The following is a 12161-nucleotide window of genomic DNA, read 5'->3' as shown; positions in this document are numbered from 1 at the left end:
AAGGGAGCGCGGGAGAGGATAAATAGCGGCTGGCGGACAGTGGAGGATCGAGACGAGGCAAGGGAAGGCGGCGAGAAAGAGACGAGGCAGGATGCGGCAGACAAAGCAAGCTATCGCACGCGGCGAAAAGGGGAGAAAGGTTAAAGGGAAAGACGAGCAGAATTCAAGGCTGGGCCGCAGCAAGCAAGCTCGACGTTCGCGGCACTGCGATTTCACTCACCCGTGTCTCTCAGTCGGATTGAGTGTGATATATCCCTTTGTCGTGTTGTTGTTCGCTTTGAGAGCCCCTAATGCGCGGATTGGGCGGCCCGAGGCAAGGGCAATTCGGGGCGAGATAGCACCGACAGCACACTGCAAATGTGTCGATCGGAGAGAAACCGAGGGTCGACGGTCGAGAACGAGGCGGTGGTCGAGGAAGGCCGAGTAAGGAAATACGCAAGGCGAACGATGCTGTGTATGTATGAGGAGTAGATCTGGGGTCCGCAGATATCGATTTGGCGACGTGGTTGATTTGCGGAGAGGGATGGCGAGAGAGTACGAAAAGTAGGAGGTATGGTGAAGAGAAGAGGAACGCGACGACGCGGATCTGGCGAAAGGTAAGAAGATAATATCGCTTGGGGTTTGGGTGGATTTTCTTCTTTCCTCGAGTTGAGAGCGCGACGGGAACAGGACTGGGGGGGGACCAGAAATTACACCGTAGGAGGGAATCACAGTGCAAAGCCGAAAGAAGAAGAGCGAGGAGGAGAGGCTGGCGCTCCCGGTTTAGTTGGGTGGTCTGTGTGCTGAAGAGTGAGCAGCGGATTGGATAGTAATTATTTTGTACTGAGTATGTTGTAGATGCGGCAGCGGTTTGGGGGCGTATTAGTGGAGGCTTTCGTAGGCAGGCTTGCAGGATAACAGAGAATACAGCTAGTAGTGCCGGCGCCAGGGCGAATAAGAAAACAATGCCCAAAGCAATAAGGCCGTAGCGGCGCGTTTTCAACAATGGGCGAATGGAGTCGAGAAAAAAGGGGTTGGTTGTGAAGAAAATGTCCCGAAGAGACGAAGCCAAATGGAAACGTCGAAAGAGGAAAATGTGCGGAGGGGAATGAAATTAAGAAATGGCAACTTGGGCAAGAACGACCCCCAAGGTACGACAACTCCATTCAGAGTGTCGACAGAGAAATGGCAAGGGCTTTGCTCTGGGGTGGACATCGATGGTGGCAGGGGAGCGGGCACAGGGCAGCAGTTTCCCCTTTTGATTTGCCAGGGTGGAGAGTTGTGCTGGAATAAGAAATGCTGAAGCACAAAGAGACGCAGAGCGGGAAAGAACACAACGCCACGCGCGGATCTTGGATAATTTTAGCGGCAGCTTGGGTGCTGTTCGTGGGTGGTGTCGTATTACGCTGTGATTTACAGCGCGCAACCAGTATTGTTCAGCACGGTGTTCACTGGGCCACCAGTAAGACTGGCACATCTAGGCGGTCAAATCACACAGCGCTTGCTTCTTCTTTCTTGGTTGGGGAAGAAAGGTCCGAATCCCTGCAACCTTGTGCGAAAACTCCCCACATATGATTAGCGCGGTACTTGAATGTCCGTACGTTTTGAGTTTGCATTCATGTACCTCATAACAACGCATTTTAAAAAGCGGGTCTAGCAAATAGCGGCCGTGAAACATCGGCCAATGGCGCTCCGCAGTCCTCTCAAAGTGGGGCTGTAGTGAACGGGTACCAGAAAGCATGAGCCAGGAACCTCTTCCACCGTGCCAGCACGCCCCATATTCCCGCGTTCTGTTCGTCGAGTGTGCACTCTCTGGTTGTGAACGTGCAAGCTCAGAGTGCCAGGTGTGAATTCGGCATTCGAGAAACCTCGTCGTTCTGCGCCAATAGGCCGGCGTGGACCACCTCTAAGTCGGCATCTGTGTGGGGAAGAGGGAGGGCAAAGAACACAGTAGAGACTGGGAGGAACAGTGAATTGGTACACAGATTAGCGCTGCGCAGGCGGCAAGCCGCCGTCCATTGGTCCCCTGCAGCAGGTGCCACGCACGCGGAGTGGCCAGCCCGCCCGCCCGCCAGGAGCCAAGAGCGAAAGGGCTGCCTTGACTCGTTCTAGACTCGGGCGCGTGGCTACGAAGCGCTTCCATGCTGGGCGCATAAATGTTCCAGCTTGGTACATAGTCACAGTTCACAGCCAGAAAGTCAGAGTGCAAAAAGGCATAGCGCCTGCAATGACTGCAACATGCCTGGGCCAAACATTGGTGTGGCCACGGCTACTCCCCGCAAGTAGTGTGTCTGCGTGTTTTCTTTTGACTCTGATCAACCACCTGGTTCCGTGCCATCCGCATGAGAGTCGTAGCAGAGCATGGGAGCGGAGCATGGTATGGGTGGTGAGCCCCCGATCAGCGACTGCAGCTGCGTCCATGCTGTGATCCAACGCAAAAAGAGGTGAAGTGAGTTGAGGAGAAAGCTATGTGCTAAAAATAAATCTCCCACGCTTTTCTTGCCTCCTTACCATCAGACCACGACCGCTTCCAAAGTCTTAGTCTAGAGGACGGAGCGGGGAGAGCATCAGACGCAGGCCTCTGATTGGCCCAGAGCGCTTGAGCTTGCCGCCAGCCCAAAAGGTGACAACCGCAATCACAATGATGGGCGGCGGTTGGTGAGAACGCGAGAGAGGTAAAGACGCTCACTAGCCTACTTGCTTTACTAGAAACACAGACGACACAGAGTTAGCCGACGACGTACGCGCCCGCCTCCAGCACATTCATGCAATGTACTGCTGCCTGAGTTGACAATCATGACTAGATGCAGGAAGCCGGTTGAAGGTCTACCTTTCTACTCATACCCCTTATTCCAGCGTGTTTATCCCGGTTGATGTGACTCGTCCGCTCATTCCCCGGTCCATGTCCATCTACGGCATAGGCTCTTCTCCCAGCCGCCTGCACCTATTCGGAACGGGTCCACGGCGGCAAGCCAACGGCCAGACGAGTGGCCGCGATCTCTATCGGACATGACCATGGCCACCAGCCGGAATAGCGGGTCTTGGTATATCCGTAGCTGGTCCTTGTATCGTGCAGCGTCCCTCCGTGCTGCTGTTTGTATGTCTTTTCAACCATGGCGTGGAGAGGCACGTTCGGGCTTCAAGGGTAGCATTGTAGCCATACAGGTTTCACGTCCTAATCACAGGGCTGCATTTGTGAAGTTGTTGGTTAACGATCATCGCCTTCCAAAGAATCGTTGACAGGTGTAAATGTCGGCAACTTGGGGCATTTTACGCCGTAGAAGCCCTGAAAGTCTTGGTTGATTGCTATGGCTTCTCCCTGTGGCGCTGAGTCTGCCGCCAGTCAGGTGCGCAGCAATGACGTTGACCTCTTTGCCGTGCAGAATTGGCCTCTTGGTTTACTACAGCATGCCCGTGCCACTCTGCCACTGAAGAAAGAGACCCACAAAACTCCACAGTCCGCGTGCTTTGTCCCGAGCTCCTTCCCCAGAGCCAAAAGGCACCAAAGGCGCAAGAAACAGGAAAGAGCGGCATGCCTCGGAGAGCACTGTCACATGCCTGTTCCGGCCAGAAACGTTCAAGGCGATCTTGGAATGAGAACGCCGCAAACCCCAAAGCCCCAAAGCCCCAAAAAATAGCAACGAGACGAGTCCATCTCCATCAATCCCATCAACACATCCTCTTGTCAATTTCGACATCCAGTTCGTCTTCATCGACGAAACGCCATCACTGCATCCGTCGATCCCCATCGGGACATCCGTCATCAGATCGACTCCGGAATTATCGCGACATCTCGAGGGCGACAATCGATTGAGTTCGTCTCTTATCTTGACAGGCCCCGGCCGAACTTGATTCGTGCCTCCAACTCCAACAGGCGATTGATCCCAATTTATCACTCGACGCCTCCCTCCGTCATTTACGCAATGGCGGCGCAGTCCACCCTGCGTCGGTCGGCCGCCGAGGTCGCCATCGCCGCCTTCATCGAAAAGTACGGCGGCATGGTGCAGCGACGGCTCAAACGCACCACCCGCACGACACGCCTGCTGGCCGCGCTGGCCCTCGTGGCCTCCATCGTCCTCGGCGGCGAGGGCGGTCGTCGCTGGTGGCGCCGGCGGCGGCTGGAGCGCGAGCAGGGCTCCAAGCTCGTGCGCACCAACTCGTGGCTGCACAACAAAGACGGCTCGCGCACCATCTACGTGCCGTATCGCGACCGCACATCCAAGGTCGTCATCCACACCACCAAGCCGCTGACCTTTGAGGCGCACCGGCGCCTCTTCCTCAACCCGCCGCGCGTGTCGGGGCTGGGCGTCCCCGGCGCGGACGGCCAAGTACCCGGTGCGCAGACCAAGCCAGGTCTCAACCTGGCCTTCTTGCACCAGTTTTTGAGTCTGATGAGCATCATGATCCCGCGCTGGACGAGCAAAGAGGCCGGCCTTCTTGTGAGCCATGCCGGCTTCTTGTTGCTGCGCACGTACTTGTCGCTTGTGGTCGCGCGGCTCGACGGTGAGATTGTGCGCGACCTCGTTGCCGGCAATGGCAAGCAGTTCTTGTTCGGGCTGGTCAAGTGGTGTGGCCTCGGCGGCTTCGCGTCGTACACCAACGCCATGATCAAGTTTCTCGAGTCCAAGGTGTCCATCGCCTTCCGCACGCGCCTGACGCGCTACATTCACGATCTGTACCTCAACGAGAACCTCAACTACTTTAAGCTCTCGAACCTCGACGGCGGCGTCGGCCAGGGCGCCGACCAGTACATCACACAGGACCTGACGCTCTTCTGCGCGTCGGCCGCGGGTCTGTACTCGTCGCTGGGCAAGCCGCTCATCGACCTGTGCATCTTCAACTACCAGCTGTACCGGTCGCTGGGCCCGCTGGCGCTGACGGGGCTCGTCAGCAACTACTTTTTGACGGCCAGCATCCTGCGCCGGCTGTCGCCGCCCTTTGGCAAGCTCAAGGCCATTGAGGGCCGCAAAGAAGGCGACTTCCGCAGCCTGCACGCGCGCCTGATTGCCAACGCCGAGGAGGTGGCCTTTTACGGCGGCGCCGACATGGAGCGCCAAGCGGTCAACCGCGAATTCAAGGACCTCAAGACGTGGATGGAGGGCATCTACATGCTCAAGATCCGCTACAACATGCTCGAGGACTTTATCGTCAAGTACAGCTGGAGCGCCTACGGCTACCTGCTGTCGGCGCTGCCTGTGTTCCTACCGGCCTGGGGCGGTCTGGGCGGCGCCTCCGAGCTGCTCGAGGGCGTCGTGGGCAGCGGGAGTGGCAGCGCGGTCGAAGGCATGCGCGAGCGGTCGCGCACCAAGGACTTTATCACCAACCGCCGGCTGATGCTGTCGCTGGCGGACGCGGGTGGCCGCATGATGTACTCGATCAAGGACCTGTCGGAGCTCGCCGGCTACACGAGCCGCGTCTACACGCTCATCTCGACGCTGCACCGCGTGCACGCCGACGCGTACTACCCGCGCGGCGGCAACCCCAACAACAGCGAGCTCTACTCGCTGTCGGACGTGCAGGGCACCATGCAGAAAGGCTTTGACGGCGTGCGCCTCGAGAACGTGCCGATCGTGGCGCCGTCGCTGTGGCCCCAGGGCGGCGAGGAGCTCATGGAGTCGCTGTCGCTCATTGTGCGGCGCGGCGAGCACCTCCTGGTGTCCGGCCCCAACGGCGCGGGCAAGACGTCCATCGGCCGCATCGTGGCGGGCCTGTGGCCCGTGTACCGTGGCCTGGTCAGCCGGCCCAAGAGCACGGGCGAGGACGGCATCATGTTTTTGCCGCAGCGTCCGTACCTCAGCATCGGCACGCTGCGCGACCAGGTCATCTACCCGGACGGCGAGGTGGACATGCGCGACAAGCGGAAGAACGAGTACGACCTCAAGCGCGTGCTCGACGACGCCCACCTGGGCTACCTGCCGGCGCGCGAGGGCGGCTGGGACACCAAGAAGGAGTGGAAGGACGTGCTCAGCGGCGGCGAGAAGCAGCGCATGGCCATTGCGCGCGTCCTCTACCACGAGCCACAGTACGTGTTCATCGACGAGGGCACCAGCGCCGTGTCCAGCGACGTCGAAGGCCTGCTGTACGAGGTGTGCAAGGACAAGGGCATCACGCTCATTACCATTTCGACGCGCGCCTCCCTGAAAAAGTACCACACGTTCAACCTGATCCTCGGCATGGGCGAGCGCGGCGACGAGTGGTCCTTTGAGCGCATCGGCACCGAGCGCGAGAAGCAAAACGTGGAGCGCGAGCTGCAGGAGCTGCGCGAGCGCCTGGCCAAGGTGTCCGAGTGGCGGACGCGGCGGGACGAGATTGAGAAGGAGCTCGCGCAGGTGTGGGTGGAAGGTGGCGAGGCCCCGCTGGCGCCGCCGCCGTATACCGAGGTCGCGGCGCTCGAGTCGTCCGCGTCGCCCGAGAAGGGGACACCGGACGTGACAGGGGAGACGGAGACAAAGGCAGATGCTCTTGCTCGTGCGCCCGAGGCCGGTGTCGAGGCCTCTGTCGCATCTGTCACGGAGACCACGGAGCCCAGCATTGTGTCTGTCCCTACAGACGATGCCGAGGTGCAGGGGCAAGCGTCTGCATAGATGTGATGCGACGGACCCTTTCCTATCTGTTCCAATTTTGTATAACCACCAATTGCATTGCCATATCTACGGTTTTTGTCTTTCGTATTGTTGGTTTCTTCCTTGGTATACATATTAGAACTAAAATACAACTAAAGTCGCCGATTAACCGTTATTGTATGTGCACGACTGACACAGTAAGTCGAGAAAGCGCTGGGCCGCGGGTGATCTCGAGGACTTTGTGTAACGCAGTATATTGTTGTGCCAGCCCATGGGTGTCCGTGTCATTCTTGTATGTGACTTTGTAGCACGAAAGAGTGCACACTATGAAATTGCGTTCCTCAGTATGAAATATGCGCTCACCGTGGCGCCTTTAGCATGCATATCTGTCATGAGTCGTCAAACGCTGCGGGAGGCAAAGTTAGATTCATGCGCCGGTCGCGGTTGTCCTCCGTTTGCTTGATCTTGGCCTGTGGCAGACACCGTTGTACCGCCGTGCGTGCGGATCGAAGATGGTGGTTCAACTGGACGAGCGTTGCCGCGTGCGTCAGGTCAATCTGCCGGTCGCGGTCCTGGTCCGCAAGGCCCTGGCACCGGCCCTCCTCGATACTGTTGGTGCGCGAGTTGCTGTGTTATGCCACGCCGGGATACACCTCGGCGGGCCCGTGATGTATGTCCCGGAGAGCCGGATATGCGACTATGATGGGCCACGCTTGGGTCTTCCCCCTCAGTTAAACAACCGGCTCGGTTTATACGGGTTCTTGCCCCGCGGCACCGGTACGGGCACATGCCGGTTCAGCGCCTGCTCCCATACGTAGCAGCACCAGAGCGCCACCAGCACGTCCCGCAGATCGCGCCGCAGCGGCTCCGTCACCACCAGCCGCGACGTCTCGTATAGTTTGGCCACTTCTTTGTGCTCCGCGTCCGTCCACGTGCACACGCCCTTTTTGTACCGCGTCCGGAACAGCACTTTGTCCTTGGCCCCGTCGGCCCAGTGGAACTCGTGTTTCTCGATGCGTGCCGGGAGCGCCTCCCAGGCATCGGTGAGACCCTCGCGCCACCCAAAGACGCCCAGAGGTGCTGTCCGCGACGACAAGCTGTAAATGAACCATTCGGGCGGGCCGGGCTTGAACAGGGACGGCAGTAACTTGTTAATGTGCCCCAGCACATAAAAGCCGCGCTTACGGACGCGCGTCGACCCATCGTAGGCCCACCTCTCCAGCTCGACGCGCTTGGTGGCCGGCGTCAGACCCGCCAAGCCCAGACCTGACTCGTACAGAACAACGGCGGGCGCGTTCTCGGCGAAAATAACCTGCCCGTCGAGCACGAGCACCGTCGGCGGTAGAATGTCGGCTGGGTCCGCCACAAACGTGTGCGGGATATCGGTCGAAGCAGATGCGCCACCAGTGCCGTCAGCGCCGTCCGACGGTCCAGTATCGAGCAACATTGACGTCTGCACGCGATACGGCGCGTTGTCCTTCTTGGCCGGGATAAGGACAGGCGACTTCGACGTCGAGGCTGACATTCTGGCTGACGGTTCGTAGCCTGGGACCGCGCCGTTGTCTCCGCTTATTGTATCCGTTTCGGAGGATGCTCGTACGACCTGCTCGTAGCCCGGTAGCGTCTCCGTTTTGAGATGGGCCTGTTCCATAATGGATGAGAAGAAAAGAGTACAAGGACAATAGGGTCAAATAGGGACAAATACGGTTGAGAAACGGTGGGAACGGCTGTGAGACAGGTATTGCACTGTCGTGCCAGGGATATTGATGGCAGCGGCAGTGTTTTAACACAAAACGGACGGAAGTGAGAGCACAAATAAACGACAATATGATACAGAGTCTCCCTGCAAGCAAGAATGGAGACTGTTTCGCGACCGACAATTTGAGGGAACAACAAAGAAGATGCGGGGGGAATGAAAGAAATGGGAAACGGCAAAAGCACAAAGAGGCACCATATGACACAACTCGAAAGAGAAGTAAAGGATGAATAGAAAGTTGGAATCACATGGGAGCTCTCTGAGCCTAAAATGACGCAAAAGGATGTCAAGAGGACATACGATGCCTCCGTGGCACAAAGGGCATAAATAACGAGACCTGTTGCCTGTAATAGGACAGAGTCGTGCCGTCGGAGCCGATTAACATCCGTGTAACCATAAAAAGAGAATTGGGAGGGTGTAGTAAAGCTTTAAGCGAGGAAAGACTAAACCAAAGGGGGTGATGCTCGCAAGAAGGATGGTGTGGGTAGAGTTTGCCTGTTTGTTGATTGGTTCTGACGATTTATTCTTTGTATCAGTCCATTGTTTTGTATATAGATGATGCCGCGTATCTCACGATGTTGTCCAGTGTCGTTTTGAGAAGTCCATACATCTTTGTTCACTTATTTCAATCACGCATGTACGTTAAGTTAAACCAAATGTTAATCTTTGCTATTTAACTCTTTCCCTTATTATATATATTTACCACCTGGCTTTCCTTGCGTTCCCAGTCTCACTGTCGGTGACCGGTACGACTTCTGGGTTGCCACGTACATTCACCTCGAGAGCAAGCCAACCGGTGACGAATCTCGGTCCGTTTGCAACTATCACTCACTGTGGAGCTACGACAGTGTGTTCTCTTTTACAACAAAGACGAAGCTGTCATGTGCTTACTTCGTAGTTGGTATTTGATGTCAAGACGTCATGTCAAAAGCTTAATCCCAGTTGCTTGGATGCTGAGACAATTTTATTGAACAGATTGTCGAAATTTATGATTTTACTTAAACATGATTTACATAGAAGTTCAAACATAAGATGAATATATAAGAACAAAACATCCACCACGTCAACAAAAATCGAGGAAACAATAATATCAAACAAATAAGTATTTTTTTAACTCGCGAACAATAAGACCAAGGAGAATATATATTAAAATGTGGTGTAATACCCTGTCCAGCCACCTCAACACCTGCCAACGGAATGGTGCGGCGTATCAGTGCCTCACATGAAATATCCTGTGCCGTTTTGTTTGCTTGTTCTCTACCTACTTTCAACAGTCCCTTTCATCACTCTAGGCTCATTGCCACACAACACAGATACGCACCAGAAAAAAAAAAGCCAAGACCATCGTCAATCACTTCAAATCCATCATACTGACCACAATTGCAGTTCTCACTAGGTACCAGATCAACGATTCTTTTCAGAGACCAATACGCTGTTCACGAGACGGGCGAGCCGGCTACACCCGTCCAGGACGGCAGTAGCTGCACCGTCGACGAAAGTCGGACGGGAGCTGGACTCACGAGGTCCACACCGACAATGTCAAGTTCCTGGCCCGCAATACGGCGGTCGCTGCGCTCAAGGAGTTGCGATACCTCCATGGCAGAAACCATCGGCTCTTGTGTCTTCCGAGTCCCCCCACTCACAAGCAGTCAATCATTCCGTTTTCCCTTTTTGTATTGGCGCGTTGTGCTGGGCTTTTGCCCATTTCGTGCTGTGGTTGGTGTCTGGCCTGTCACTGGTCTGCTGGCTGTACGTAACCCCCCCCCTTGCGTTGCAGTGGAAAGTTAGCGCCGCGACGTCCCCGGCCGGACGCTAACCAACAAGCTCATTTAACTATTTTTTGACCTCATTTCCAATATTGCTATTGAGATGGAGAGACTCAGAGAGAACAAAACGAGCGCGAATTATCCCAACACGCCCGCCTGGCCCGAAGGATCGTCCTCGACCTCTGTGTTTCTCTGTTTGTCTCGTCTCATCCGGGGTTCTCGGTATGTGGCCGATCCAGCAAAACTGCGACTCCATCGTATGGCAGTTCTGGTTCTCGTTTCCGTTTTGGGCCACCAATGCGACTTTGTCCTTTTGGTCGCCTCCGTACAATGTTGGGCTTAACCGTAAGAGCTGCAGAGGCAACGCATGATACGTTTACGATGTACGAAGTACTCGCCTACCGTGCGCTGCATATGCAGGCTGTCCCCTCTTTTCACATCGTGGAGTTGACATGGACAATCGATACACGTATGTCGCACGGCGTGCCGTGCGGCTGAGCTGGACCATCTCGATGCATGTAAGATTCTCTCCGCCCTGTTGCTGTCAAAGTGCAAGTGGCCCTGTGCCTCTATTGTCAGTAGTCTCTTGGCGAGCCGCTCTCGCCTGCAACCGTGCTTGGCGAAAGACTTTACAACAATGAGCGTTCTTTTCGTATTTGTTTCCAATGGTCATATCCATCTACCATACTTTCAGTCGTTCTCTCTCCCATCGCCATTCGTCAACTTTGGTTGCCTCCCTGGCAGTCGGCGTGGACCATGAATGCAGTCTGATCTTCAGAATGCCTCATAAGGTAAAGCAAGGGAAAGGGGAACACGCACCCCGACTGCACATGGCGTTTCTCCCTCTCTCGTTTTCATTTCGAGGTCTCAGACCCGTCTTGGTTTTGCCCATTGATATATCCACCGACGGAGTAATTGCGTCCCAAAGATGCTGTAAAGGTATCCAGTAAAAGAAACTTTGAACGGTCGAAACGAAAGAGCTCATAAATGAACAGAAAGAGCTGTCAAAGGCTCCCTTGCCTCGACCCCCTCTCGTTCTCCTCTTCCTTGTCCTTGTCCCCTCGCGATCCGACACCCTGGTCGTCCAAAAACAGACAGCAAACCACACCACCAGGCCACAAACAGGGCCGGTCCCCTCAGCTCCTCCAAGCACTGACCCTCTTGCCCATCTTTGCCCGAGAGGTCTGGGCCCGCTCCGTTTCCCTCGTTTTCTCGGCTCCTCGCTGTGCCTACCCTCGGTTTTTCTTCTTTTTTTCTCCCTTTAAAACCTTAATTTACCACGTAAAAGTGGAAAGTCTGCCGGCGTTAGAGCGCTGGCAAGTGAGGGTTGACTGGCTTGCAAAAGAGCCTCGTCCTCGTTCAATATCACGCCTTTCTTATTATGATGACCAAAGGGCCTGCCTCTCTTTTACCTTTATTTTACGACCTACATTTACGTTGTATGTCGTACAACTATCGCCATTCGTTTTACATCTCTGCATTCAACGGCGTAGGGCACAACTCTGTGCCTACCTCGGATACTCTATACGTTCGCTCTTCTGCCCATCGTCTTTTCGCTCGTTTCTCGTCATTTTCTCTCTCTGGCAACCGACTTTCGCCTGTCTCGGCCGCTCATTCGCATTCACTTTTACGTTTCTCGCCCTCGACTCACCCACACGCCGATCCCCATCCGAGGCGGCATACGACAAACGACATATGATATTGCAGAAAGAAAGACATAGCAGGAATTGCGTCGAGCAAGCCGAGCAAGACAAGACGGACAGGAGGAGCTGTCCGCACTCATTAGGCCACGCCTCGTCCATCTTGTTGTCGTCTGTATCGTCAATTACTGTTGCACTTTCATCACCGCTTCTAAGGAACAATCGATAGCTGTAGCGGGCTCGCGACAATTTCCAAAAGACGTGGACATTTCTGGTTTTCAGTTTGGGGGCCTTCTCTTTTCATTTGTGACACTCTATCCTTGCTTGCCAAAGTCAAAGGATTTACGACAATACGAGAAATTGCAAGGTCACCATACCACCCTTCAAGGAGCATTACTGCGCGCGGGGACCGCGGGAAGAATTGGAGACGAAAAACCGAGGGCGGCACAATCTCCGT

The 12161-nt window shown here is 55.4% G+C and overlaps 2 protein-coding genes across 2 annotated transcripts; one reads left to right on the top strand and one right to left on the bottom strand.

Annotated features, from left to right (window-relative positions):
• Nucleotides 1–3902: 3902 nt before the first annotated feature.
• SPSK_05941 (ATP-binding protein cassette, subfamily D (ALD), peroxisomal long-chain fatty acid import protein) lies at nucleotides 3903–6563 on the top strand (the record flags this gene model as incomplete). The annotated part of the gene is made up of 1 exon (XM_016732649.1): nucleotides 3903–6563. The coding sequence occupies one exon, from the start codon at nucleotides 3903–3905 to the stop codon at nucleotides 6561–6563; it is 2661 nt and encodes an 886-aa protein (XP_016591797.1).
• A 368-nt stretch (nucleotides 6564–6931) lies between these two features.
• Nucleotides 6932–8193, bottom strand: SPSK_06332 (uncharacterized protein; the record flags this gene model as incomplete). Its single annotated transcript, XM_016733038.1, has 2 exons — nucleotides 6932–7151; nucleotides 7298–8193. The coding sequence occupies 2 exons, from the start codon at nucleotides 8191–8193 to the stop codon at nucleotides 6932–6934; spliced, it is 1116 nt and encodes a 371-aa protein (XP_016591796.1).
• Nucleotides 8194–12161: the final 3968 nt, after the last annotated feature.

The sequence above is a fragment of the Sporothrix schenckii genome (genome assembly GCF_000961545.1).
Source record: "Sporothrix schenckii 1099-18 chromosome Unknown Cont38, whole genome shotgun sequence".
Lineage (NCBI taxonomy): Eukaryota > Fungi > Ascomycota > Sordariomycetes > Ophiostomatales > Ophiostomataceae > Sporothrix > Sporothrix schenckii.
The sequence above is the reverse complement of the archived record's forward strand: the minus strand, read 5'-3'. Positions and strand labels throughout refer to the sequence as shown.